Below are 26,656 nucleotides of genomic sequence, written 5' to 3' on the forward strand. Positions count from 1 at the left end.
CCCCCGGGGAAGATGAAGGCGGAGGGGGGCGACCACTCCATGATCAACCTGTCGGTGCAGCAGGTCCTGAGCCTCTGGGCCCACGGGACGGTGCTGAGGAGCCTCACGGGTAATTGATGCGCCTGGGCTGGGGACCGGGATGCGTTGCCGCCCCCTGCCTCCTTTTCTCCTCCAGGGGAGGGACGCGCTCCTCGCCGCCCCACCCTGAGCGCGCCCCGCTCCGGAGCTCCCGATCCCAAGTCCCGGCGAGGAAAGTGTTAATCGGATGCGCTCTGCGCGTGTCCGGGGGCGCCGGCGCCCGCCACCCCTACCCCGAGTCGCCAGGGATAAGCATTCGCGACCCCGGCCCCCTGCCCTGCACGGGAAGGGCTCCCGGCGGCGGCCTGCCTCGTAGTACTGGCGGAGTAGCATTAGTGCTGAGACTTGAGCACAGTTAGCTTTTATTCCTTTACCCTCCTCCCCTCCCCCTTCCACACACACTGCTTCTTGCTGTTGAGAGCCTTTTCTGATTTAGCTTTTTTTTTTTCAGGGGAATCTCAAACCAAATGTAGGATTCAGATCCCATGCTCCCAGTGATCAGTTTGCTTCGACCGCTAATTTTTTTTTTTTTTTTGGCAATATAGATGACTAAGTAGATTCTAGTGGATTAGGGGCTGGGCCAAGGTCTAGTGCATTCTAAGCATTTTAGCTTTATATATCTTCTTCCTCTCCCATTTCCTTTTGTATGTCTGTCGCCCTCTGACCTCAAGCTGCTGCTCCTGTGATGTTTGATAATTTTGTGTATTTACTTTCATTCGTTAAGTCTGTGGAAACTTGGATTTAAGTACATTATAGTAACACCAGTTTCTATTTGTAAAAGTGAGCAGTAATACACATATTTTAATCTATAGGTTTGATTTGTGAAGAAACTTCTGGTTTTGTTGATGTGGAAATGCTTGTCATTTGAGTTCTAAATTTTAAAAATACCCTCTAAAGAGTAGAATTTACGAGAAAGATTCAGTTGCAATGCGGTGACTCCTCTGTGTCTGCTTTTCAGAGGGGGAAAAAAGAACATACCAAAGATTTTAGTTCCTGAAAATGTATAAGGTAGTTAATTTCTAGAGAGGTTTAATGTATCAAAATGCATTATGTCAAACTGGTTAAGAGTGGTATGAGTATTTTACAAATATAACCTGTGTTGACAACGTATTTTTAAAATATATAATACATATAAGCATTCAGAATTCACATTTTCATAGACAAAAATTTATGGCATTATTTACCATAAAGGACAACTTAGCCGGGCTCGGTGGCTCAGCCTGTAATCCCGCGCCTTTGGGAGGCTGAGGTGAGTGGATTGCTTGAGCTGGCGAGTTTGAGACCTGCTTGGGCAGTGAGACCTCATCTCTACAATAAATCAAAAAATCAGCCGGGCGTGGTAGCATGTACTGGAATTCTGGCTACTTGGAAGGCTGAGGCGAAAGAATCGCCGGAGCCCAGCAGATCGAGGCTGCGGTGGCTGGGCACTCCAGTCTGGGCGACAGAGTGAGACTCCAACTCAAAATTAAAAAAAAAAAAAGGACAATTTTAAGGACACTGATTTCCTTGAATGTGGAAACTATACATTTAAGATATATTCTGGATTGATTCATGATATCCTCACTTTTAAGGTTTGGTTACTTAACTTGAAATAACTGACTTTACATGATAATTGTAGGTTAGGCACATGTTTTTATTTATTGTTCTGAAAAACTAAATTGGCATAAAGATCATTTCATAATTCTGTTAAATTTAGAGATAGACTGCTTTATCTTATGTATGGCTTTGCTTATATTTATCCATGGTATGGTATTTCAAAGTATCAATTATGATTACTGAAGTGAAATGAAAAGTAAAGACCTAATAATACATATTTGAACCAGCATACCTTGGATATACTGCAGTTTTGGTTCCAGACCATTGCAATAAAGCAAATATTGCAATAACGTGAGTCCCATGATTTTTTTTTTTCTAGCGCTTATCAAAGTTATGTTTACACTATACTATAGTCTTTTAAGAGTACAATAACATTATGTCTAAAAATGTACATGTCTTAAATTTAAAATACTTAACAATCATCTGAATCTTCAGTGAGTTGTGATCTCTGCTGGTGTAGGGGTCTTGCCCTGATGTTATGGCTGCTAACTGATCAAGGTGGTGGTTGCTGAGGGTTGGGTGGCTGTGGCAGTTTCTTAATATAAGACAATATTACCTTAAAAATTGTCTCTTTTGGCCAGGCTCCGTGACTCAGCCTGTAATCCCAGCGCTTTGGGAGGCCGAGGTGAGTGGATTGCCTGAGCCCACGGGTTTGAGACCCGCCTGGGCAACTTGGCGAGACCTCATCTCTACAATAAATCAAAAATTAGCTGGGCGTGGTAGCGTGCACCTGTAGTTCCAGCTACTTGGAAGGCTGAGGTGGAAGGATCGCCGGAGCTCAGCAAGTCGAGGCTGCAGTGGCCGGAAGTGTGCCATTGCACTCCAGCCTGGGCGACAGAGTGAGACTCCAACTCAAAAAAAAAAAAGGCTCTTTCATGACAGATTTCTCTTTAGCATGTGATGATGTTTGGTAGTATTTTACCCACAGTAGAACTCTCAAAATTAGAATTCATCCTTTCAAACCTTGCCTGTGCCTTATCAATTGGGTTTATGTAATATTCTAAATTCTTTGTTGTCATTTCAACAGTGTTCTTAGCATTTTTACCAGGAGTAGATTCCATCTCAGGAAACTACTTTCTTTGCTCATTCTTAAGAAGAAACTCCTAATCCTTTCAAGCTTTATCATGAGATTGCAGCGATTCGGTCACATCTTCAGGCACCACTTACAATTTTAGTTCTCTTGCTATTTCCACTGTACCTGCAGTTGCTTCCCCCACTGAAGTCTTCAACCCCTCAAAGTCATCCCTGAGAGTTGAAGTCAACTTCTTCCAAATGCTTGTTAATGTTAATATTTTGACCTCCTCCTGTGAATCACAGTTGGTCTTAATGACATTGGAATGGCAAATCTTTTCTAAAAGGTTTTCAGTTTACTTTATCCAGATTCATCAGAGGAATCTCTATATATGACATCTTTAGCCTTAAAAAATGTATTTATTTCATAAGTAGTAAGACTTGAAAGTTGAAATTCATCCATGGGCTGCAGAATGGATGCTTTTTTCCTTTTAGCAGTCATGAAAATAACATTAATTCACTTGGATATCTCTGTCAAAGCTCTTGGGTGACCAGGTGCCATGACAATGAGCGGTAATACTTTGAAAGGAATCTCTTTTTTAGAGCAGTAGTTTTCAACAGTGGGCTTCAAATATTCAGTAAAACATGATGTAAACAGATGTGCTGTTCTCCAGGCTTTCTTGTATCATTTACAGAGCAAGGCAGAATAGACTTAGCCTAATTCTCGAGGACTATAGGATTTTGGGAATGGTGAATAGGCATTGACTTTAACTTAAAGTTACTAGTTGTGTTATTGCATAATAAGTGAATCAGCCTGTCCTTTGACACTTTGAAGCTAGGCATTCACTTCTATCTATGGAAGTCATAATGGCATCTTCTAATATAAGGCTGTTTCATCTACATGGAAAATCTGTTGTTTGGTGTAGTCACTTCATCAGTGATCTTAGCTAGATCTTCTGAATCATTTGCTGCAGTGTCTACATCAGAGCTTGTTGCTTCATCTTGCAATTTTCTGTTATGGAGACAGCTTCTTAAACTTCATGAACTATCCTTTGCTAGCTTTCTCATTGCTCTCAGCTTTCAATAGAATTGAAGAGAGATGGGGCCTTGCTCTGGATTAAGTTTGGAGCTTAAGGGAATGTTGTGGTTGGTTGTTCTGTTTAGACCACTAAAACTTTCTTCATGTCAATGTCAGATTGTTTTGTTTTCTTATCATTTGTGTGTTCACTGGAGTAGCACCTTTAATTCCCTTCAAGAACTTTTTCTTAGACTGGGTGTGGTGGCTCAAGCCTGTAATCCTAGCACTTTGGGAGGCTGAGGTGAGAGAATTGCTTGAGCCCAGAGGTTTGAGACCAATCTGGGCAACTTGGTGAGACCTCGTCTCTACAGTATATCAAAAAATTAGCTGGACGTGGTGGCACGTGCCTGTAGTTCCAGCCACTTGGAAGGCTGAGGTGGAAGGATTGCATGAGCCCAGCAGGTCAAGGCTGCGGTGGCCGTGAGCATGCCACTGCACTCCAACCTGGGTAACAGAGTGGGATTCCAATTCAAAAAAGAAAATACAGGAAAGAACTTTTTCTTTATATTCACATCTTGGCTGTTTGGCACAGGAGGACAAACTTTTAGCCTGTCTTGGCTTCTGACATGTCTTCCTCCCTAAACTTTATTATTTCTAGTTTTTGATTTAAAGTGAGAGATATGCAACTTTTCCTTCCACTTGAACACTTATAGGCCATTGCAGGGTTGTTGATTGGCCTAATTTGAATACTTTTGTATCTTGGAGAATAGGGAGACCGGAGGAGAGGGAAAGAAATGATAGATGGCTGGCTGCTCAGTGGAGCAGCCCAAACATATAGCCTTTATCCATTAAGTTTGCTGTCTTACATGGATGTGGTTCGTTGTGTCCCAAAACAATTGTAATAGTAACATCAAAGATTACAGATCACCGTAACACACTATAATAATGAAAAAGTTTGAAATATTGTGAGAATTACCAAAAAGTGCCTAAGAATTACCAAAAAGTGCCTAAGAACACAATGAGTCATGCTGTTGGAAAAATGGCACCGATAGACTTGCTTTACCCACAAACCTGCGATTTGTAAAAATCGCAGTAAAGCAAAGAGCAATAAAACAATGCATGCCTCTCTATGTTAAAGACTGACTTAGCTTATCAGAGTGTATTTAGATAAAGTTAACTTTGGGAGCCATTGAGTAAATGTACATGTAACCTACCTCTTAGCCAGATTTAACAATATTTTAAAATATTGAAGATGCTAATTGTAGTTGTTTCTAGTTCCACCAGTCAACCGTTAAACTGATGAAAGTAGTTATCCATCCATGTTTAGCTCTGATTATCTCTCAATATGATCTTAATACTTGTCAGTTGCTCATTGTCAATTCATAAAGGATGTACTGAACATCCAAAACTAGGACTAAGGTGGGACTGAGGAACATGGGAACCTCTACTAGGAAACAGCTAGTGTCTGAATATGCAAAATTCTATGGTTTAGGGTAAAAATGAAGAAGGAAACAGAAATACACTTCACTAGTGGGTGAGCATACCATGTATTAGGGATCACATTGCTTCTAAAATGTGGTCTGTGAGCGTTAACATTGTGATGTGATTCATTGTGGCCTTTTTCATGCCAGTGACCCTAGTAATCCCATTTGTATCTTTATCATTAGTCAAGAAATGCTACCTATATTGCCATTTACAATTTAGTCTTTTAAAAGGAGGCAAGCAAAAACAGCTCTTTCTAAAACAAGATAGCTACCATTTGTTGAGTACCTACTATTCATTAGGCACTTTACATATATGACTTCTAATCTTCAGAATAACTCTCCAGAGTACACTTAAAAGGAAGCTCAGAGAGGTAAATTAAGTTGTCCCAAGTCATATAGGTAGTAAATGTCAGAGCTGGGCTTTAGACCCAAGCCTTTGCCTTTAGAAGTCCTTTTGCCCCTTTACTATGCTACTTCAGCTACTTCCTCTTTACCTTCTTCAAGCAGAACTAATTTCTTGCTTCATCCTGATACGTCTGTTCCTTCTACATACGTCTATTATATTTTTTAGTTACATTATAATTTTGTCTCCTAAACTGCAGGGTTTTTGAGGATTGGGCCATTGTCTTACTCATTTTTGAATTCCCATACCCTAGAATTGTAGTACTTGGCACGCTGTAAATACTAAATCCATGTTTATTGAGGTAAATTATAAAAATAATTCTGAACAGTTAACGTGATTTAAACATCACGTGTTTCATACATATAAACTAACTGGTGTGATGTTATTCTTTTCATTATAGGCAAAGTGGGAAAATATATTGATCTTTTATCTTAGAGACTTAGAAAGTAGTCTTGTGTATGTATTGCTTTGATAAAAATGAATTTTTAGGTTGGGCGTAGTGGCTCATACCTTTAACCCCAGCACTGTGGGAGGCTGAGAGCGGGAAGATTGCTTGAGGCTAGGAGTTCGAGACTAGGCTAGGCAACACAGTGCAACCTCATCTCTACAAAACATAAAAAAATCAACTGGGCATGGTGGTACATGCCTGTAGTCCTAGCTACTTGAAAGGCTGAGGCAGGAAGATCGCTTAAACCCAGGAGTTTGAGGCTGTGGTGAGCTATGTTTGTGCCACAGCACTCCAGCTTGGGTGACAGAGTGAGAATCTCTCAAAACATAAATATATACATTTTTTAAAAAGTAGTCATTAACAACTACAAGCTTCTTAACACTTTAGAGCTAGAACTACTTTATTTCAGAAATATTGAAATATCACTTCATCAGGGAATTGACATTGCTGGAATCAGTTCTTTAATGACAGAGGCAGGACTGGAGTCAGTGTCTCCTGACCCTTGTGCCTTTCATTTTATCCCACATAGCTTCTGAACCCAAGCAGATCTGAGAGAGGTAAATCTTACAGTATCGATTGAACATTTCTAGTCAGAACATTTCTAATTTGAAATCTGAAATGCTCCAAGATCCTAAACTTGTAGGACACCAACATGATGCTAAAAGGAAATATTTCAGAATTAGCATGCTCAACTGATAAATATAATCCAAATACTTCAAAATCTGAAATCTGAAACACTTTTGGTTTCAAGCATTTTGGGTATGAAATATTCAACCTGTAATTAAGATTAACCTCATAAGTATTTGCCCTTAGTAAGCCTCAGGATGTGTGAATAGAGCTAATTTGTCCTGTAAATAAAGTACACTAGAGAATATAAGATATTACTGAATTAATAATGCTTTCTAAAATTTTAAGTTGTCATTGCCTTTGTAAAAGCTAGTAATCTATATTTATTATATATCCAGTTCTATAAATCCTACCAAAATTTTAGAAATTTTCACTCTTGGAGGACACTAATAAGATGATTCCATATAGAGCAGATTGATCCCTGGAGACCTTGTTTCTATCACTTAATAACTATTGCCAAGGTTTTCTTCTGTGTCTGTCACTTCCCCAAGTATGTTTTTCATAGGGTTTCTAAATTGTTTGTGTATAGGTTTTACGCTTCTTCAGTTGTTGAAGTAGAGAGATAAATAAATAGCTTATTTATCAAATGGTTTTTCTTTCTATGACTAGGTTCTAACTAAATTCTCACCCTCCAATCTAAAATTAGAGTTACTGTTGTATGTCCTCTTTCAGTTTTAGAGATAGTGACTTTTTTTTTTAAGTCTATTCAATGTATTCTTTTGCCTTACTTTTAGTTTCTCAACTACTTTGGCTTCTGACTTTGTGTTCTGACCCAAATGTGGTTGCTAAGTGTTTAGGGAAGAATTTTTATTTCGAAAAAGACTGGGTTCCTAAACCCCTGTATAAATGCAGAGATGGACTAGTGTCGGGAAAGGGAACATTGGTCCCTGAGAAAAAGGCTGCTTCAGGATGATTTCTTTTAGCATCAGCAGCAAATGTGGGGGCAGATGCCCCCCTCTTTCTATTGATAATTAGCACTGGGAGGCTGGAAGTTCAAATAGGAATGAAGGTTAAAAGGCATGTTGTTTGTGTGTGTGTATGCGCAAATGGATGGATAGATTAGATTAGATAGATAGAAAGACAGCCAGCCAGATAGATGTTCTCTTTATTCAAGAGGGATAAGTTCCAAGATCCCCAGTGGATGCCTGAAACCAGAGATACTTCTGAACCCTGTATATACAGCCATGTGCCACATAACTTTTTGGTCAAAGACAGACTTCATATATGACGATCATCCTTATGATTAGAATGGAGCTGAAAAATTTCTGTCACCTAGTGACATTGTAGCCTTACTAATGTCATAGTGCGATGCATTACTCATGTGTTTGTGGTGATGCTGGTGTAAACAAACCTGTGCTGCCAGTCATATAAAAGTAGGGCACATACAATTATATACAGTACATAATACTTGATAATGATGATAAATTACTATGTCACTGGTTTATGTATTTACTATACTATGCTTTTTACCATTATTTTACAGTGTACTCCTATTTATTTAAAAATTTAATTGTAAAACAGCCTCAGGCAGGTCCTTCAGGAGGCATTCTGGAAGAAGGCATTGTTGTCATAGGAAATGACAGCTTCATGCATGTTATTGCCCCTGAAGACCTTCTTGTGGGACAAGATGTGGAGATGGAAGACAGTGATGTTGATGATCCTGACCCTGTGCAGGCGTAGTCTAATCTGTTTTTGTTTTTAACAAAAAGTCTAAAGAGTGAAAAAAATTTAAAAATTTTAGAAATAGAGAAAAGCTTATAGAATAAGGATATAAAGAAATAATTTTTTACATCTGTACAATATTTGTATTTTAAGCTAGTTATGAAAGAGTTTAAAAGTTTAAAAATTAAAATTATATAAAGTAAAAAAGTTACAGTAAGAGATTAATTTATGATTGAAGAAAACTTTGTAAAAGTAATTTTGTGTAGCCTAAGTGTACAGTGTTTTATAGCATCTACAGTAGTGCATGTGAATGTGGTGGGCCTTTGCATTCACTCAACACTCACTTGCTGATTCACCCAGAGCAACTTATAGTTCTGCAGCCTTCATTTATGGTAAGTACCCTATACCCATGTGCCATTTTGATCTTTTATACTGTACTTTTACTGTACCTTTTCTGTGTTTAGAAACACAAATACCACTGTGTTCCAGTTGCCTACAGTATTCAGTACAGTAACATACTGTACAGGTTGATAGCCTAAGAGCAATACTCTGTGATGTCTACACAATGAAATGGCCCAATGACACATCAGGAGATTTCCCTGATGTTCAGTGACAAATGACTGTATTATGTTTTTCGTATACATACATACCTATAATAAAATTTAACTTATAAGTTTGGTACAATTAGAGATTAGCAACAATAACTTGATAATAAGATAAAACAATTATTACAATATTCTGTAATAAAAGTTGCATGAATGCAGTCTCTTTCTCAGTATATCTTATTATATTGTACTCACCTATTTTTGGACCATAGTTAACAGTGGGTAACTGAAACCAACTGTGGAAAGTGAAACTGAAGATAAGGGGGGAGTATTTTGTGTGTGTGTTTGCATGTGTATATATATGTGTATGTCACACACACATATTTATATGGATGTATACATGTGTGTGTGTGCTTATTTTTAGCAATTATATACACATACTATTATAGTTTCCTTTTAGGTTTTCAGTTGTTAAGCCATTTTAGTTTTAATACTTAATATCAGCAAAAACAAAAAAGAAAAAGAAAAGGAAGTTGTTATCTAGTATACATATTTGGAATCGTTCGCGCTCATACTGGTTTAGTCATTACCTTCCTTCAGTAGTGTTCCAAGCAGGTGTGCTTCTTTTAGGACTACCTCAAGTTCTAGGTGTAGACTGTTTCTCTTCCTAAATGTTCCATTGTAGGAGGTGAGTTTATGTAGTTACTTCAAAGATCTACTTAGAGTTACTTACGTTTTGTAAATGCAACCCTAAAGATATAAGCTACTTTTCAGTATTTGCACCAGATTCCCAAAGGTACTTTTTCTAAAATATATGTGAAAAATTCTTACTTTTTTGTGGTACAGAGCCAGTAAGTGCTGGTATGATTTTTACTTTATAGAGTTTAACTGCTTAGAAAGCTTACTTGTGTATCTTTTTGAGAATGAAGGTGACATATATATATATATATATACTTTTTTTTTTTTTGAGACAGGGTTTCCCTCTATTGCCCAGGCTGCAGTGCAGTGGCATAGTCTTCGCTCACTGTAGACTTGAACTCCTGGGATCAAGTGATTCTCCTGCTTCAACCTCCCAAGTAGCTGGGACTATGGGGTGTGCCACCAGGCTCAGCTAATTTTTTTCTAATTTTTGTAGAGATAGGGTCTTGCTTTGTTGTCCAGGCTAGTCTCAAACTCCTGGTCTCAACCGATCCTCTCGCCTCAGTCTCCTGAGATGCTGAGAGTACAGGCATGAGCCCCCATTGCCTGGCTTTAAACTTTTTAAAAAATCAACACTGTCAGCAAGTTTTGAATTTTTGTTGTTAACATTTGTCATCAGATTTTTACTTTAATTTCTATCTCATTATCCTTGAATCAAATACATGTCCTCTGGCAATACCAAGTCAAGGATTCAGATGACATTTCTTAAACCTGAAGCAGTTTTTATATGCACCTTGTAAAAACTTAAGCTGGAATTTTGATCGTTTGATAGTTAACTATGAGAATAAAAATGTATTTATCTTTGTTTAGTGACTTGAGGGAAGGATCAGGAAAGGTAGCTCATGAAGGCGAGTCTTAGTTACTAAGGGATATTTTATTCTGTAGAAAGGAAGCCTAAAGAGAAGAGGAGAGAGGCCGAGATAGGGAACTGGAGCCCTATCTCGGCCCCTCTCTGGGAGAGGGGAAAGCAATTGGAATTAGAAGGGTCAGATGTAAGAGGAGAGTCCAGAGGGTCCAGCATGTTGAATGTATCATAGTATCAGATGAATAATTCTACTAGTGGCTATATTAATTGAACACTCACTGTGTCACATGTTATGTGTGCATCTCACTTCCTGTAATTAAAGTGAACATATAATTTATTATCATAGTTAATGTACATGATTATGTCAGGTATGTTAGGCTAATTATGTATTTTTAATGACTAAGTACTTTAACAATTAAAAAAGCCCATAGAATAAACAGTGGTAATAGCAACACATTTAAAAGAGATCTGATTAAACTGTCCAATTCTCCGTGTCTTAAGTGATTAAACCTTGAAAGAAAAAGTGATTTTTTTACTAAATTTCATGCAAATATGAAAAACAAAATTTTTAACTCAGTTCAATTTTCTTGTGTTACGATATAAATATTGGAATGTGATCTAGGAGCATATATCTACTTACTATAGTAGAACTTGAAAAGAATGAAAATGGTTTTGAGGAGTGTAGATTGCTAGGTCAATTAACATTTGCTTATTAACATATTTCATTATTGCCCTTTATTTGATATGCTATCTCATGTATTTAAATATACATCAGTTTTCTAATTTTTTCATAATCCCATCATGACTTGTATAAAGCTTCTTTGTTCTTTTTAAAAATTATTTTTACCAAAAGTGTACCCTGACAGATTGTATAATTCTTACATAAAATAATTCATACCCTGGAATTCAATAGTAAGAAAGGAGAATAATGATACATTTCCTTTTTAGAAATTTTTTTTTTAGTAGTTATCATTTCTCTCACACTTTTTAGTGTGCTGGGCATTGTTCTAAGAATGTTACATGTATTATTTTATTTGATTCTCACAATAATCGCATGAGGTAGGCACCATTATTAACTCCATTTTTAAAAGTGAGGAAATAGCCACAGAAAATATTTTGTCCTTGTTTACACAGCATGTAAGCCATGACTTGAAAAATGATCACTGTTAATTCAATTGAGCAAAAATTTGTGTTATTTGTATCTCTGGACCCATGTCAGAGATACAAAGATAAATAACACATGGTGACTGTTTTCAAGAAGCCTGTATTCTAGTGAATATTAACGTATAAATCTTTGTATTAGTTAATTGTTGCTGGGTAACATTACCCCTAAATTTAGTAGCTTAAAACAAGACATTTATTTTCTTACAGTTTCTGATAGTCAGGAATGCTGGTACTAGCTCGGGGTCTTACAGTGCCACAGCCTTTAATAGCCTGATTTTAGAAGTGATATACCATTATGTCTGCTGTATTCTGTTGGTCACGCAGACCAGCTCTGGTACATTGTGAGAGGAGGGTGCACAAGGGCGTGAGGAGTACCATTGGATTCAGTGGTCTAGATTAATGTTTAGATTAAGTAGTTTAGATTAAGTAGTTCCATAAAGAAGTCCAGGGAGAGCCAGGCAGTGGGATTTTGAAGACACCAAAAGAGGTAGAAAAAGGAGAAAGACTCTGTTTATAGCAGAGTACAGAGGAAAGAGAGGTGAACTGAGGACCTGAGGTAAGTTGCTGCTCTTGGATGTCTGTGTCTAGCAAAGGTGTTTTCATCGGTAATGTGAAACTGAATTTTCATTGTAAAATTTTCTCCCTCATTCTCTGCCATGAGTTATTTTAATCTGTAATTGTTTCAAAGCCTTGCTACATATCAGAATCACCTGGGACTGTTTATACAGATCTAGACCCCCAGTCGGTATCTGTGGAATTAGGATCTTTGAGAACAGGGTCTAGGAAGCTGCATTTCAAACCAGCTCTTCAGGTGATTTTGTTATTGCGCATTTAGGAATTGGAAACACCTGATTTAAAAAACTTTTTGTGCTCAATTTTTAGCTATATTGTATAATAAAAGTTAATATGGAATATCTAGTATGACTGGAGACTTATTAAAATTTCTGTATAAATGACTCACTTATTTCCAAAAGGATATGATAACTCAGTTTTAAAAAAAATAATCTTTTAATAGATAATTATATTAAATTTATCTTTTAAAATATGTTCTTCATTTGTATGCAGTATTAGAAAATGATCCCTGGCCAGGTGCAGTGGCTCAAGCCAGTAATCCCAGCACTTTGGGAGGCCAAGGCCAGAGGATTGCCTGAGCCCATGGATTTGAGACCAGCCTGGGCAACTTGGTGAGACCTCATCTCTACGATAAATCAAAAAAATTAGACGGGAGTGGTAGTGTGTGCCTGTAGTTACAGCTACTTGGAAGGCTGAGGCAGAAGGATCATGTGAGCCCAGCAGGTCAACGCTGGGGTGACCATGAGCATGCCACTGCACTCCAGCCTGGGCGACAGCCTCCCCAACTCAAAAAAAAAAAAAAAAAAGCAAGAAAATGATTCCTGTTAAATGATAATAAAATCATCCCTCGTTATTGTCATCCAGAAGACCCCCAGGTTGACTAAACAGAACCATAAACAGGTTCTTAGGTTCTCTCTCCATTCCCTGCTTCTTTTGTTGTCTTCAAAATTCCATTGCCTGGTTTTCCCTGGACTCAACAACCCACCAAAGAATGACTTAATCTAAACATCAATTAGCGTCTCTAGACCATCGAGTCCAGTGGTACCAGTTTGCAAACTGGGGAGAGGTGGTGTCTGGTCTGTGCCAGAGGTGCTGTCTCTTCAAAGGGGATAAAGACTGGTTGGGTTTTATACTTACAGGGCCTGTATCACACGAGAGTCATACATATTCAGCGGGTTTGGGGGGAAAGTGATATGTATTTATAAGGGAAGCCAACTGCAAGTTTAATGGATAAACATAATATGCAACATACATCTCATGTTCACTTTAGGGCAGGATTTTAGCATTAAAATGAAATGGAATTTGGCTCTTTACATCAAAAGGTGACCTAAGAATGGAAAGACAGTTTGTGCATAACCTCTATGAACTGGGTGAAACTGGCTTAAGGTCTGCAGTAGCTTATCAAAAAATGTAAGGCCGGTCCTCTGTCCAGTCAATCAGAGTTGTAGTGGTCTGGCTTGTAAATCAGAGGTAAGAGAGATCTAATAGCTCCTATTGCTAGGAAGTTTAGAGCTTTGGGAATTTGGAAGTTTGCCATGCCAGCCAGGCCCTGAAGCCTCCACCCATTGGTAACCTTGTTTCCTTAACCTTAGGGTCAGTCGTAGTTGATAAAGGGGCATCTATTTTGATCTCACAGTGAACACAGGGGATTGGACTGTGCACATATACCAAAATCTGTGCATACTCAAGTCCTGCAGTTGGCCTGTGGAACTCATATATAGGCAGGTTTTGCATCCTGAGAAAATTTTTGCTCCTTGTTCGGTAGAAAAATTCACGTGTAAGTTGACTTGCATAGTTCAAAGCTGTGTTCAAGGGTCAATTATATTTTAAAGATTTTAAATGCTTTAGTTATACTAAATATGAAGTACATGGGAGGATTAAGCATTCATGTAAATACATTAAATGAGCAGTTATTGGAATTCACCCATTCTTGGATAATTTGAGTCCTGCTAGATTTCTGTCTACAAATAGAGTCTAAAAAGCAGTAGGATCCTTGAATTTTTGTGCCAAGAAACAGTTTTATCCTTGACTGCCACTAGCTAGCTTTTTAACTTTAGACAAGTTACATATTTTCCAAGGATCTCAGTTTCCTTATGTATTCTACAATCTGTTGGCAACAATTTTCATATTGACCAAGGGAATGCTGATCTACAAATTTTACCAGAAAAGAGAAGATGTTTAGAGAGTTTACTAGGAATTGAGAACAAAAATATATGCATTCGAACATAAACATGTTTATTTAATCTTTGAAGTTAAGCAACTTTTTTTTTAAACAGGGACTCCTTCAGGTATTTAATATGCTTATATGTGGGGCTAAATTTAGATCCAAAAAAATCTTTGTTCTCTGAACATCTCTGACCTCTTTAAATTAGACCTTCTTGAAACTTAGTTTAGGAAACTAGATTTAATATTTAAAGCTCTCTTCCAGTTACAAAATTCTCTTTGAAACATAAAATCTCAGTATAGCATAATTACTTACTCAGGATCGCTGTTGGGATAATAGTAAAAGTGTGACTATTCTGACCTTGTTTTTTTACCTTACTTGCTAAGCTTTCCTAGCTGTGCTTTGATCTCCTGTCATTCATCTGGTCCTTTATTTAGATTGATTTTAGGAGTGTGTTATATTGAGAGTTTTATTATAAGTTATGCTCATTAATGTAGAAAGCTTATTTTTCAGTATCTAGTATAAATACCATCTGGAAATATTGTATGATGAGATTGTAAAACATTTTACCCTTCGTTGAAGAGATTTTTTGTCATGATTTAAAAAAAAGTGTTGTTACTGTTATTTTTTTATTGTGTGAGATGTATAAGATGTTTGAAGGCATGCAAGTAATAACAATTGAAACTGTTGTTTAATTGTTTTGTTATAATATCATAATAGATTTAGATTTTACCATTTAGTCCTTATACTTTTATATCTGAGTAAAATTCACCTAATCATAATTGATTAATTACACAGTTAATCAGTTATGAGGAAGAACAAATTGAATGGCATCCTTTTGTCTGAAGACCTTCCTTGAATAGGTTTTGTAGCGTAGGTAGGTCTGTTGGCAGTTGATTCTCCTAGCTTTTTCCTTTCTGACCAAAAAGTCTTCATTTTACCTTCATTTTTAAAATCTGTTTCTACTGCATATAGCTTTCTGGCTTTATCCTCCCCCCCCTTTAGTATTTTTAACATGTCACACTGTGTCTTCCAACTTGATCATTTCTGTTGAGAAGTTTCCTTGACTTTTTATATTTGTTCTTCTGTATATAATGTCTTTTTACATCTGACTGCCATCAATATTTTTCTTTTATCTTTGGTTTTTATTCATTTCACTATGATGTGTCTAGGTTGATGTATGTAGTTTGTTTATTTTGTTTTGGGTTTTTTTTTTTGGTTCTTAGGGATGGGAGATATTTATCTGTCTTGAGTTTCTCCAAGAGTCTTAGATTTGTGGCTTGATGACTTTCATTATTTTTGGAAAATTTTCAGCCACTGTCTCTTCAAATATCATTATTCTCTCTTCTCTTTCTGGAACTCCATTTGAAATATCTCTTGAATGTTCCCCCACCTCCCCTGTTTCATTTTTCTGTTTTTTTTCTCTTCTATCTTAGTTTGAATAATTTTTTTGGTCTATCTTTAAGTTCATTCATTAATTCTTTGCTCAACTAGGTCAGGTCTTTGGTGAGCCTATTAAAATCAGTCTTCATTTCTGATACTTTTTTTTTTAAATGAATTTCTAGCATTTACTTTTTTTTTGAATCAATGTCTTACTCTTTTGCCCAAACTGGAATGAGAGGGCACATTCACAGCTACCACAACCTTGGCATGCTGGGCTCAGACGATCCTTCCACCTTGTCTTCCAAGTAGCTGGAACGATAGACACACACCACCATATTTTTTATTTATTGTAGAGACAGGGTCTTGCCAATTTACCCAGGCTGGTCTTGAACCCCAGGGCTCAGGCAGTGTTCACACCTTGGCTCCCAAAGTGCTGCAACTATAGGTGTGAGCCACTGCACCTGGCTTAGCATTTCCATTTGACTCTTCCTTAGAATTCCATGAGTCTGCTGAAATTCCCCATCTGTTCATTTAAAGTTCTTGTCTGGTTCTACAATCTGGTCCATCTCTCAGTCTTGTTCTTTTGATTGCTTTATTTCTTTTTTTTTTATAATCAATATTTTTTATTATGGTTTTGTGGGGTCCAGTTAAGGGTTAGGTGTACAATTACATTTCATTCAGGCATCGTGTTGATAAGAGGTGTTTCGCCATCCCCAGACAGATATTTGCTACTGTTAATCCCATCTCCCCCCCCCATAGTTTCCCAGTACTGTCAGTGATTTTCTTATAGTATTACATTGGATGTTCAAGGTCCATTATTTGAGTGAGAACATGTGATACTCAGATCTTTGTTTCTGTGAGAGGTCACTCAGTATTGTAGACTCTAGTTCCATCCAGGTTGCTGCGAAATTCTTGGTTTTGTTCTTTTTTTATGGCTGCGTAATATTCCATTGTGTATATGTACCACATTTTTTTAATACAGTCCTCTTTTGATGGGCAGCATGGTTGATTCCAGGTTCTTGCTATTGTGAACAATGCTGCGATAAACATACATGTGCAGGTATCTTTTTTATAGAGTGATTTGAGTTCTTCAGGGTATATTCCCAGTAGGGGGATTGTGGGGTCATATGGGAGGTTGATATTTAGAGCTTTTAGGAATCGCCACACTGCTTTCCACAGAGGTTGCACTAGTTTACACTCCCACCAACAGTGTAGAAGTGTTCCCTTTTCACCACACCCTCTCCAGCAGCTGTTATTTTTTGAGTTGTTGATAATTGCCATTCTGACTGGAGTTAGGTGGTATCTCAGTGTGGTTTTGATTTGCATCTCCCTGATGATTAGTGAGGTTGAACATTTCTTCATGTGTTTGTTGGCTGCTCGGATGTCCTCTTTTGTGAAGTGTCTGTTCATATCTTTTGCCCATTTTATAATGGGGTTGTTTGTTTTTTTCTTTTTGGCACGTTTTAATTCCTTGTAGATCCAGGATGTTAAACCTTTGTCAGACCTGGTGTTGGCAAATACTTTTTCCCAGTCTGTAGGCTGTCTCCCTGCTCTCTTGATGGTTTCTTTGGCCTTGCAGAAGCTTGTCAGTTTAATAAGGTCAACAATGGGTTGTTTTTCCTGTTTTTGAGCATGCCTCATATTTTTTTTAATTGAATGTAGGACCTACTATGTAGAACAGTAGAGACTTGGGTACATAGTATTTATGCCTAGAAGTAAGCTAATACTTCTGTTAGACCAAAACTGTGAGAGTTGTTTTAATCTACTCAGGAGTTGAGCTGAATTACAGTTCTCCATTGTCAGCTTTTAGTCAATTCTGCATACTGGTGCTGGAGAAATCTCTCTCCCCACATGCCTTCCTCCAGTGGTGGGCTGTTGTTACTAGCTGCTAGGCCCGTGATAGGGGCTGAACTGTTTTTGTCTTAGGTACACTCTGAGTACAAGAGCTCGGGGTTAGGGCTTTGTCAGCATTTATGCCTTTCGGAACCAAGGTGGCCAAACTCTCCTTTATGTATGTAATTGTTCTTGGGCAGGAGTTTTCCGTCCTTCCCTCAGCAGTAACAGACTTGAGCCTGGAATAGGATCCTGAATCCCAAATGGTTTTCTGCTTCTATCTTTGGAATACAGAGGTGGTTTTGTTTTGTTTTATTTTGTTTTGTTTTGTTTTGTTTTGTGTTTTCCTCTACTTTTTCCTAAACTGGAACTGTAGGTAAGCCTTGACTATAAGGGTTCCAAGAAGCAAGGTTTTCTGTGTTTTCCCTAGCAGCCAGTGATCACCTTCTGTAGGCCTACACCAGGAATGGTGGCCCTCTACAGTCTCCTGCCTGTGACCCAGTCTTTCCGGGGAGTGCCCAGTAGAGACCTATGGAGAGGTGCTTACTTTCAAGCTAGTGTGTACTTCCTTGTGTCTGTTACTTGTATCAGTTACTCAAAGCTAACATGTTAGCCCACCCTTGGTCCTCAACAAGCTATGAAAATTTTAGCTGATTTCTTCTTATCCACTTGTGTGTTGTCCACCCCCTGCTCCTGTGCCTTATCACAGATGACGACCATCTGTGTGACCCTTCTTTCCTTGGGGGTGCTTCTGCCTCTTTGGAATTTAAGTTTCTTTGTTGCCTTGCAACCTCACCTCACTGATGGGCTAAGTAAAGGTTAAAATGTTATAAATTCCCTTTTCTCATTGTTAGGGTGGGAGTGACATTCTTTGCAGCTTTCCTTATTAACATTTAAGTCTAATAACCAAACAGTTTTAGCAATGAAAGATTTTAAGTTTGACAAAATAAATCATGCATTTAGGGAAAAAATTGGAGACACTATAAACTTGAGATTTACTCATTTTAAAAACATGGTCAATAATGTGTGTAGGTAGTATTTACATTTTTCTACTTACTTTCCTGCTTTTATTTTTTGTACTGTTTGTTTCCCACCAGTGGTAGACAGATGGAACATACTTTTCCATGCATCCTAACCTAATGGCATTATCATCTATCCAGCAGTCCACATCAGAAATCTGGGAGGCTGGATGTCATATCTGCCTCACCTTTGTCATCCAGGCCATCAGCAAGTGCTTCTAACTCTTTCTCAAATTCTTTTAAATTCCAAAGCCAGTTCCTAAATCTAGTCATTAGTTTCTCTTTGGATCTTGAAATATTCTTGTAGTCTATCATCTTCTCGTCCCTCTTTTCCATACCTATCAGTAATCTTTCACAAAGGTAAATCTGATTATAACGTCCTCGTTTAAAATCTTTCATTGGCTCTCCATAGCCTTCAACCTTCACAATAATGCTTCATTTTCTAGGGTCTGTAAGCCTTTCCCCTTCCCCCACCAAAGCTGCTCTATCTCCAGCATGCCACTGTAACTCACAACCCCATCTCTCCATATGTTTTGACTTTAGCCAAACCAGAGTATTTGCAATTTCATATTTTCTATTGTGCATGATTTTATGACTTGAGCATTGTATTTGACAACAGTGGTTTCTCATTCTTGTCTGTATAGGAGGATGAGAATCATTTTAACGTGGGGAACTTTAAAAAACTGTGGTGCCCAAGCTATATCCTAAACCAATTTGATAAGAATTTCTGGGCTGGGCTCGGTGGCTCAGTCTGTAATCCCAGCACTTTGGGAGGCCGAGGCAAGTGGATTACCTGAGCCCATGGGTTCGAGATCCACCCAGGCAACTTGGTGAGACCTTGTCTCTACAATAAATAAAAAAAATTAGCCGGGTATGGTAGTCATGCCTGTAGTTCTGGCTACTTGGAGGCTGCGGTGGCTGGGAGTGTGCCACTGCACTCCAGTCTGTGAGACTCCAACTCGAAAAAAAAAAAAAAAAGAATTTCTGGAGGCAATATAAAGCCATCATCATTTCTTTTCGGCTCTTCCAAGTGACTTCAATATACAGCCAAACCTCAGAGTGCTTCACCCCTCACTCCCCACTCTCATTCCATCTCCAACGTGATTGTCTAATTTGATTAAATCCTGTTAACTTTTAAAAATTGAAGTACGGCAATGACTTCTCTTGGCAGTCAACAAGTCTCTCCCTTACTCAGTATTGTGTATTACATAGTATCAGCTGCCTACTGTGTCCTACAGAAATTGAGTTGTTAGATAAAACACATGCCATCGAAGTATCATTAATTAAACACCCAAAGTGTCTACTCTTGATAACATATGTAAGTACCATGACCATAATTTTCAGTGGGGATAGTACAGTTCAGCCCCCAGAGATATATTATCAAAATAATCTGAACCAGGCGGGCTTGGTGACTCAGCCTGTAATCCCAGCACTTTGAGAGGCTGAGGTAAGTGTATTGCCTGAGCCCGTGGGTTCAAGACCAGTCTGGGCAACTTGGCCAGACCTACAATAAATAAAAAAATTAGCCAGGTGTGGTAGTGTGCACCTATAGTTCTGGCTTCTTGGAAGACTTAGGCAGAAGGATCGCAGGAGCACAGCAGGCCGACACCGGGGTGTGCCACTGCACTCCAGCCTAGGCAACAGAGTGAGACTCCAACTCAAATAATAATAATAATAATAGCAATAAATAATAATAATCTGGAACAGGAGTCAGCAGACTTTTTCTGTAAATGTAATGTTCTATTTTTAGTAGTAGTGTTTTATTTTAGTAAATAGTAAAATATTTTTATTTTTGTACTAAATATTGAAATTAAAAATATATTTTTAGTAAATAGTAAATATTTTTGACTTTGTGGGCTATATTGTCTCTGTCACAACTTACTCAGCTCTGCCATTCTAACTTGAAAGACGTTAGACTACTATAAATGAGCATTATCTATGTTCCAGTAAAACTAATGAACTCTGAAATTTGAATTTGGGTGGCTTTTGTATGTTATGAAATACTATCCTTTTGATTTTTCAGCCATTTAAAAATATAAAAACTATTCTTAGCTCAGACTGTATAGAAGTAGGTAGTGGGCTGGATGTGGTTCGTGGGCCATACTTTGCTGACCCCTGACTTAGAGCACTTTCCCAAATTATAAGTGTATCATCTCCCTGGGAGTGGAATAAGCTTCTTAATGTGGAATGTGTACCCAAATTCAGAAGTCACAACTGTGAGTAACTTATGGGAGCAAATTTTAGACATTATTAGACTTACTGGGATAACAAAGAAGCTTGAAATAACCTAATTTGAACACAGATACAGATTGTTTAAGTATATTATATGGGCAATTTCTATAAAGAAGGTAGAAACTATGAACAGCCCTCAAGTGAAGTCTCTTATAGGTATGGTTTTTCAATATGAGAGATAGAGTTATTGAATATATAGTAAGTTTTCAATGTTGACTTGCTAATGATGTTATTAGAAGAGCTGTCTGCTCTATATTTTTGAGGGCTAAAAAAATAATTAGTCTTTATCTAATAAGAAAGGTTTCATTGCTTTTGTAATTTTTGGATGTTTAAATAAATACCTCTTACGCAACTTTATCCTAGTAATTTTCATCTCTACTGAATATCCTGATCTTTTGAGAAACTTGATAAAAATATAGTTGTCTAGTTCCTACCTCCAGAGATTGTTTTAGCTGCTCTGGGAGTAAGCCTCATGAGCAGCCCTGGCTGAGAACCACTGGCCTAGTAGAGCATCTTCTCCTTTGATTAATTACACAGAAGAATGAAAGCCTGCTGCAGTCGTGTACAGCTAAAGTCCCAGCTTTTTGAGAGGCTGAGTTAGGAGGATAGCATGACCCCAGGAGTTCCATTCCAGCTTGAGCAACATAATGAGACCCTGTCTCTTAAAAAAAAAAAAGAGAGAATATAATATGAAAACCTGATTTTTAAACATAGTATATTTGCAGTAAAATTTTTTAAAAAGTATTTCAGACTGTTTAAAACAGTTTAGAATATATAAAACAGTGTCATTCGTCTCCTATCTTGTCTCTAAAGGGTAGTTATTGTTAAGACTTTTATTTGGCTATACATTTTCTATACATACACACACATACACTTTTTTAAATAAGTAGGACCATACAATATGTACCATTCTTTGACTTGCTTTTACTCAGTTAATATTTTCTAGGCATCTGGAAAAATTCATTTCCCATAATTAATTTTGGTGAATGATTAAAAACAAAAACACAGAAGATAATTTTTGAGTGACTTGGCAACCAGGGCTGATGAAAGTTACAGATTGGGAGCAGAGCTATTTCTAGTATTGTCTGGTGGTGGGAGGAAATCATAGCTGTTCTGTCTCTTACCCCACCAAAGAGTAAACACACTGCAACAATCAAGGCAAAATTAGTTGAAGGTGAAGAATATAGATAGCTTTGAGTGGGGAAAAATTACAAAAGGGCTTTATGAGATGTGTCCAGTAAGAAGGGTTGTTCCTTTCCAATGTATGAAGGTGATTGTATGCATGAGGTGCTTCAAAGTTTATGTTGTTTTGTGTGTTATGTTTTTTAAATGTTTGTTTTGTAATTTGTTTAGCACTAGTAAAGCCTCCCTCTGACTTTTTCCCTTTTTTGTTACCCATTTGCTAGAAGCTTGGATTAGGAGTGACAGAGGTAGAAAGGGGAAACTGTAGACCTCTGGGTGTTCACTTTAGCTGTGTAGTGTAAATAGTTTTAGAAGGGCTGAATATATTCCACTCCTGTCCTCTTAGTAGTGTGTTCTTCCTCTAAGGCTCTTTGGCATCTGTTTTGGCTCTATTCCTTAGGATCCTGCAGCCCTTTCCTGAACTAATCCAATAAGTTTCATGGGTTTGCCATAGTGATTGGGATCTTAGACAGACTTTTGTATTGAGTGGATCAAAACCTTTAGAGCCCCTGCTCACTCACAAGGTTATGTTGATCTGTCAAGTAATTCAAAATAATAGTAATAACAGAGCATAACGTAACTGTAAACATTGTCAGCAAAGTTCATTCTTTTCCATGATAAGTAGAGAAAGAAACATCAAAGTAAATTTGTTTGGGTGCTTTGTTCATGCTCAGTCTGCTGAAGAAATAATCCTGGACTGGTCATTAGAGAACCATTTGAGATTCTGTTTTATTTGTATTTTGTTATATTGGGGCTTTATAAAGCATCAAACTTAAAATTTACTTTTCTTTTAGGTACATTTATTGTTTAGGTCAAATACCTATATATTCAGTAGACCAACAACACTACTTTTTATAATGTCAGATAGTCTCTTGTTCATAGTGTTAAATACAGTTAAGAAATTAGTTTTTCTATTTGTATTATAAGGACCACAAAGCAAAGTACTTTTTGGGGGGGGTAGATCTGATGAAAGCTTCTGAAAGTTGACTTGGGATACAAGGCAGATTGTCAACTTTGTTATTGAAGAGTAGGTAGTAGTTTCAGAGCCTCTAACTGTCTCAGAGTAAGTCTTGAAAAGAGCTCCCTCGATGAAAATATCTACCCAATATATTGTTCCCTTTATTCTCACTTTAGTAAGTTCGCTTTGGAAAATCTTATATTTTATTATAAAAATATCTTCTGAGCAAGTTAAGCTTTTCTCAAAATCTTTAATGCATTTATTATCATTTGAAACTATTTGTTGGAAAATGACAGTTTAGAAGCACTACTTCCCTGAAAGCTGGGAGAGAAAAACCTTTAATAGGCAAATTTTGTCTGTTTTTCCATAATCACCAGCATCTATCTCTTATGCCACCGAGAATCATGGTATTTGAACATACATTGTAGAATATACCAGATGTCTCTTCCTTGAATTGATTTAAAATTTTCAAGTCCACTCTATGTGCTGATTGTTAAGAATCTGGCAGGGTATAGCTAATTAAAAAAAAAAATCTGTTTACTCTATATCCCATCTTCTTAAAAAATTAAACTTTTTATCTTGGTATGATTATAGATTGATATGCAGTTGTAAGAACTAATCCATAGAGAACTTGTGTACTTTTTATCCAGTTTACTCAGTGGGAACATCTTGGATAACTGCTGTTTAATATCACATCCAGGTTATTGATATTGATACAATCTACCAACTTTAGTCAGATTTTGCCAGTATTGTATATTTGTACTTTTCTCTGTGTGTGTGTTCATGTTTGTTCTATACAGTTTTATCACATGTCTGTGTATTTACCACCACAGTCAAAATATACAATTTCATCACCACAAAGATCCCTCATGTTGCTTTTTTATAACCATACCCTCCTTCCTTTTGCATGGGAAATTTTGTTTGTTTTGCTTTAAACTTTATAATCATTTATGATCTTAAAATAATTATCTTTTAATTTATATCCATGCTTTTAAAATTTTTATTTATTCTTTTAAAATTTTTTATTTATTTATTTATTTATTTTATTCTTAATGTTGTAAGAAACATATCTGATGAGACAACTCACTGTTTTCTCTACCTTCACACAGAGCATTTCTGTGCCAATATTTGTGGGTTTTTTTTTCCATACTGAGTAATTCTCCAGGATGACAACTGGAGAATTCAATTCAATTCAATTCTGACACCATCTACCCGTAATTAGCACTGATCTCACAAGTTAAGGGCTCAGTCCTACAAACTATTCTCACTTCAGACACCCATATTTCTGACTGGCTATAAATTGGGGGTCCCTATGACCACCTCCTAAGTTTTCATAATTTGCTAGAATGACTCATAAGAATAGAAGAAACACTTAAGTTTACTGGTTTATTATAAAGGTTACAACTTAAGAATAGCTATGTGGAAGAGATATGGGGCAAGGTATGGGGGCAAATAGTAGACTTGGAGCTTCATGTTCTCTGGACACAAAACCCTACCAGCACCTTCGGTGTTCAGCAACCCAGAAACTTACCCAATTTAGTAATTCAAGAGTTTTTATAGAACTTGATCTTCAGCATCCCCCTTTCACCTCCTCCCTAAATGTCCATGGGTGGGACTGAAAGTTCTAACCTTATAATCACTTGACTTTCTGGTGACCAGTCCCATCCTGAGGACCCCACCCTAAGTCACCTCATTAGCATCAACTCTGGTAGATCAAAAGAGACTTATTATACATAACAAAATATATTTCTATTATTCAGGAAATGTCAAGGGTTTTAGGAGATTTGTATCAGGAACCAGGGACAGAGACTGAATAGGTTTCTTATTATACTAGAACATATAAAATTTATCATTTTAAGTGAACAGCTTGATAGTATTATGTTGACATTTTTGTGCAACAGACATCTAGATCTTCCTAATCTTGCAAACCTAAACTCTGTACCCCTTAAACAACAAATCCCCATTTTCCCCTCCTCCAGCCCTTGGAAACCACCATTCCTACTTCCTGTTTTTATGAATTTGACAAAATACCTTGTATTCATAGAATCATGTAATATTTGTTCTTTTGTGACTGGCTTATTTCACTTAGCAAATGTCCTCAAGGTCTATTCTTGTAGGATATGCCAACCTAAAAGAAAGAAACAGGCAAAATTAATGTAAGTGGAGAGTTTATTTGGGCCAAGCTTGAGAATTGCAAGCTAGGAGCATAGATTCATGTTGTCCTGATTATGCACTCTGATTAGCAGCAGTTACAAGTTGATTTCTAAAGGCAGAAAGGGAGACAGGAATTTGCCCGATACAAAATTGTCAGGAATTCTCACTGGTTTATAGAAGTAATATTTATTGGTGGTTTAGTATAGTGCCATTTAACACTATTAGGTCATTTGTGGTAATAGCAAGCAGTTTCAAGAGAGGAATACTAGATCAAAGGGAGGACATAGTAGGACATAGTTATGGTCTCATTTAATGCCTCTCTGGCTTTGACAATTAGCAGGACTTGCAGATAAAGTGTTTTTCTTTTTTCACATGTGACAAGATTTCCTTCCCTTTTGAAACTATGATTTGCCATTGTATGTATACCGATGTTTTGTTTTTCCATTCATCTGCTGATATGAACAGTTTAGCTGCTCCCATCTCTTGGCTATTGTGAATAATACCAGTGTGATTGTGGGTGATTCTGCTTTTAATTCTTCTGGGCATATACCAAGAAGTGGATTTATTGGATCATTTAGTAATTCTGTTTTTAATTTTTTGAGGAGCCACCATACTGTTTTTCATAGTAGCCGTACCATTTTGCATTTCTACCAACAGTGTATATCTATACTTTAGATATTTGGATAATCAGGTTTTAATTCATCCATTTTTGTTTTCTTTATTTCATGGTTATTTTATCAACTTTTCTTTTACACTCGATAGAGAGCGAATACCTAATACAAATCACAGATGAGATACTTTGCACCATAGAGCATTTGCATAGGCGGGGTGCGGTGGCTCACGCCTCTAATCCCAGCACTCTGGGAGGCTGAGGTGAGAGGATTGCCTGAGCCCATGGGTTTGAGACCAGTCCGGGCAACTTGGTCAGACCTCATCTCTACGATAAATCAATAAAATTAGCTGGCTGTGGTGGTGCATGCCTGTAGTTTCAGCTACTTGGAAGACTGAGGGGGAAGGATCACCTGAGCCCAGCAGGTAGAGGCTGCAGTGGCTATGAGTGTGCCACTGCACTCCAGCCTGGGCAACAGAGTGAGACTCCAACTCAAAAAAAAAAAAGCATATCAAGGATGATCCTTTAGGTGACAGCTAAACATTTTAGAGTCAGCTTTTTCAGCTATAGGTAACAGAATCCTTATGTGAATTGGTTGACATAAAAAGAAGATTTGTATTACAAGGACACCAGGATATAAAATTAAATCTAAGGGTAGTAATGTGTCAGAGCCTTACGAATCACTGGTAAGGGACTTGGTTGTCTCTTGTCTTTGATGGATCTGTTTTTCTTTCTTCCTGTATTGTGGCTTGTATCATGTGATGATGAAATTGATTTCATAAATCCTGAGTCTTTTGGCTTCAGCCACTCAAAGATCAAAGATCAAGGACACTTAATTGGCCCCAATCCAGAATTCCCAGGAAAAAGTAACAGTTAGCCGAGCTTGGATCAGTTGCCTTCCCTATCATACCTCACCGCAAGTATGGTCAGTGAGATGGAGTCAACACAAGGACATCTGTGGGAACTCTATGGATTGATTGGGAAATAGCAGAGTAGCCAGAAGAAAAA

At 37.4% G+C, this 26,656-nt stretch overlaps 1 protein-coding gene across 1 annotated transcript in view; it reads left to right on the forward strand.

Moving 5' to 3' along the window:
* The first annotated feature begins 6 nt into the window (after nt 1–6).
* The window catches only part of TMEM170B (transmembrane protein 170B), a 38,298-nt gene continuing 11,648 nt past the window's right edge, over nt 7–26,656 (forward strand). The window contains exon 1 of the mRNA XM_008054952.2: nt 7–109. Within this exon, the coding sequence (XP_008053143.1) occupies nt 13–109 (97 nt within the window). The 5' untranslated portion in view covers nt 7–12. The remainder of the gene's footprint in view (nt 110–26,656) is intronic.

The sequence above is a fragment of the Carlito syrichta genome, unplaced genomic scaffold (assembly GCF_000164805.1).
Source record: "Carlito syrichta isolate Samal-C Ts95f unplaced genomic scaffold, Tarsius_syrichta-2.0.1 Scaffold301620, whole genome shotgun sequence".
In the NCBI taxonomy this organism is placed as follows: Eukaryota; Metazoa; Chordata; class Mammalia; order Primates; family Tarsiidae; genus Carlito; species Carlito syrichta.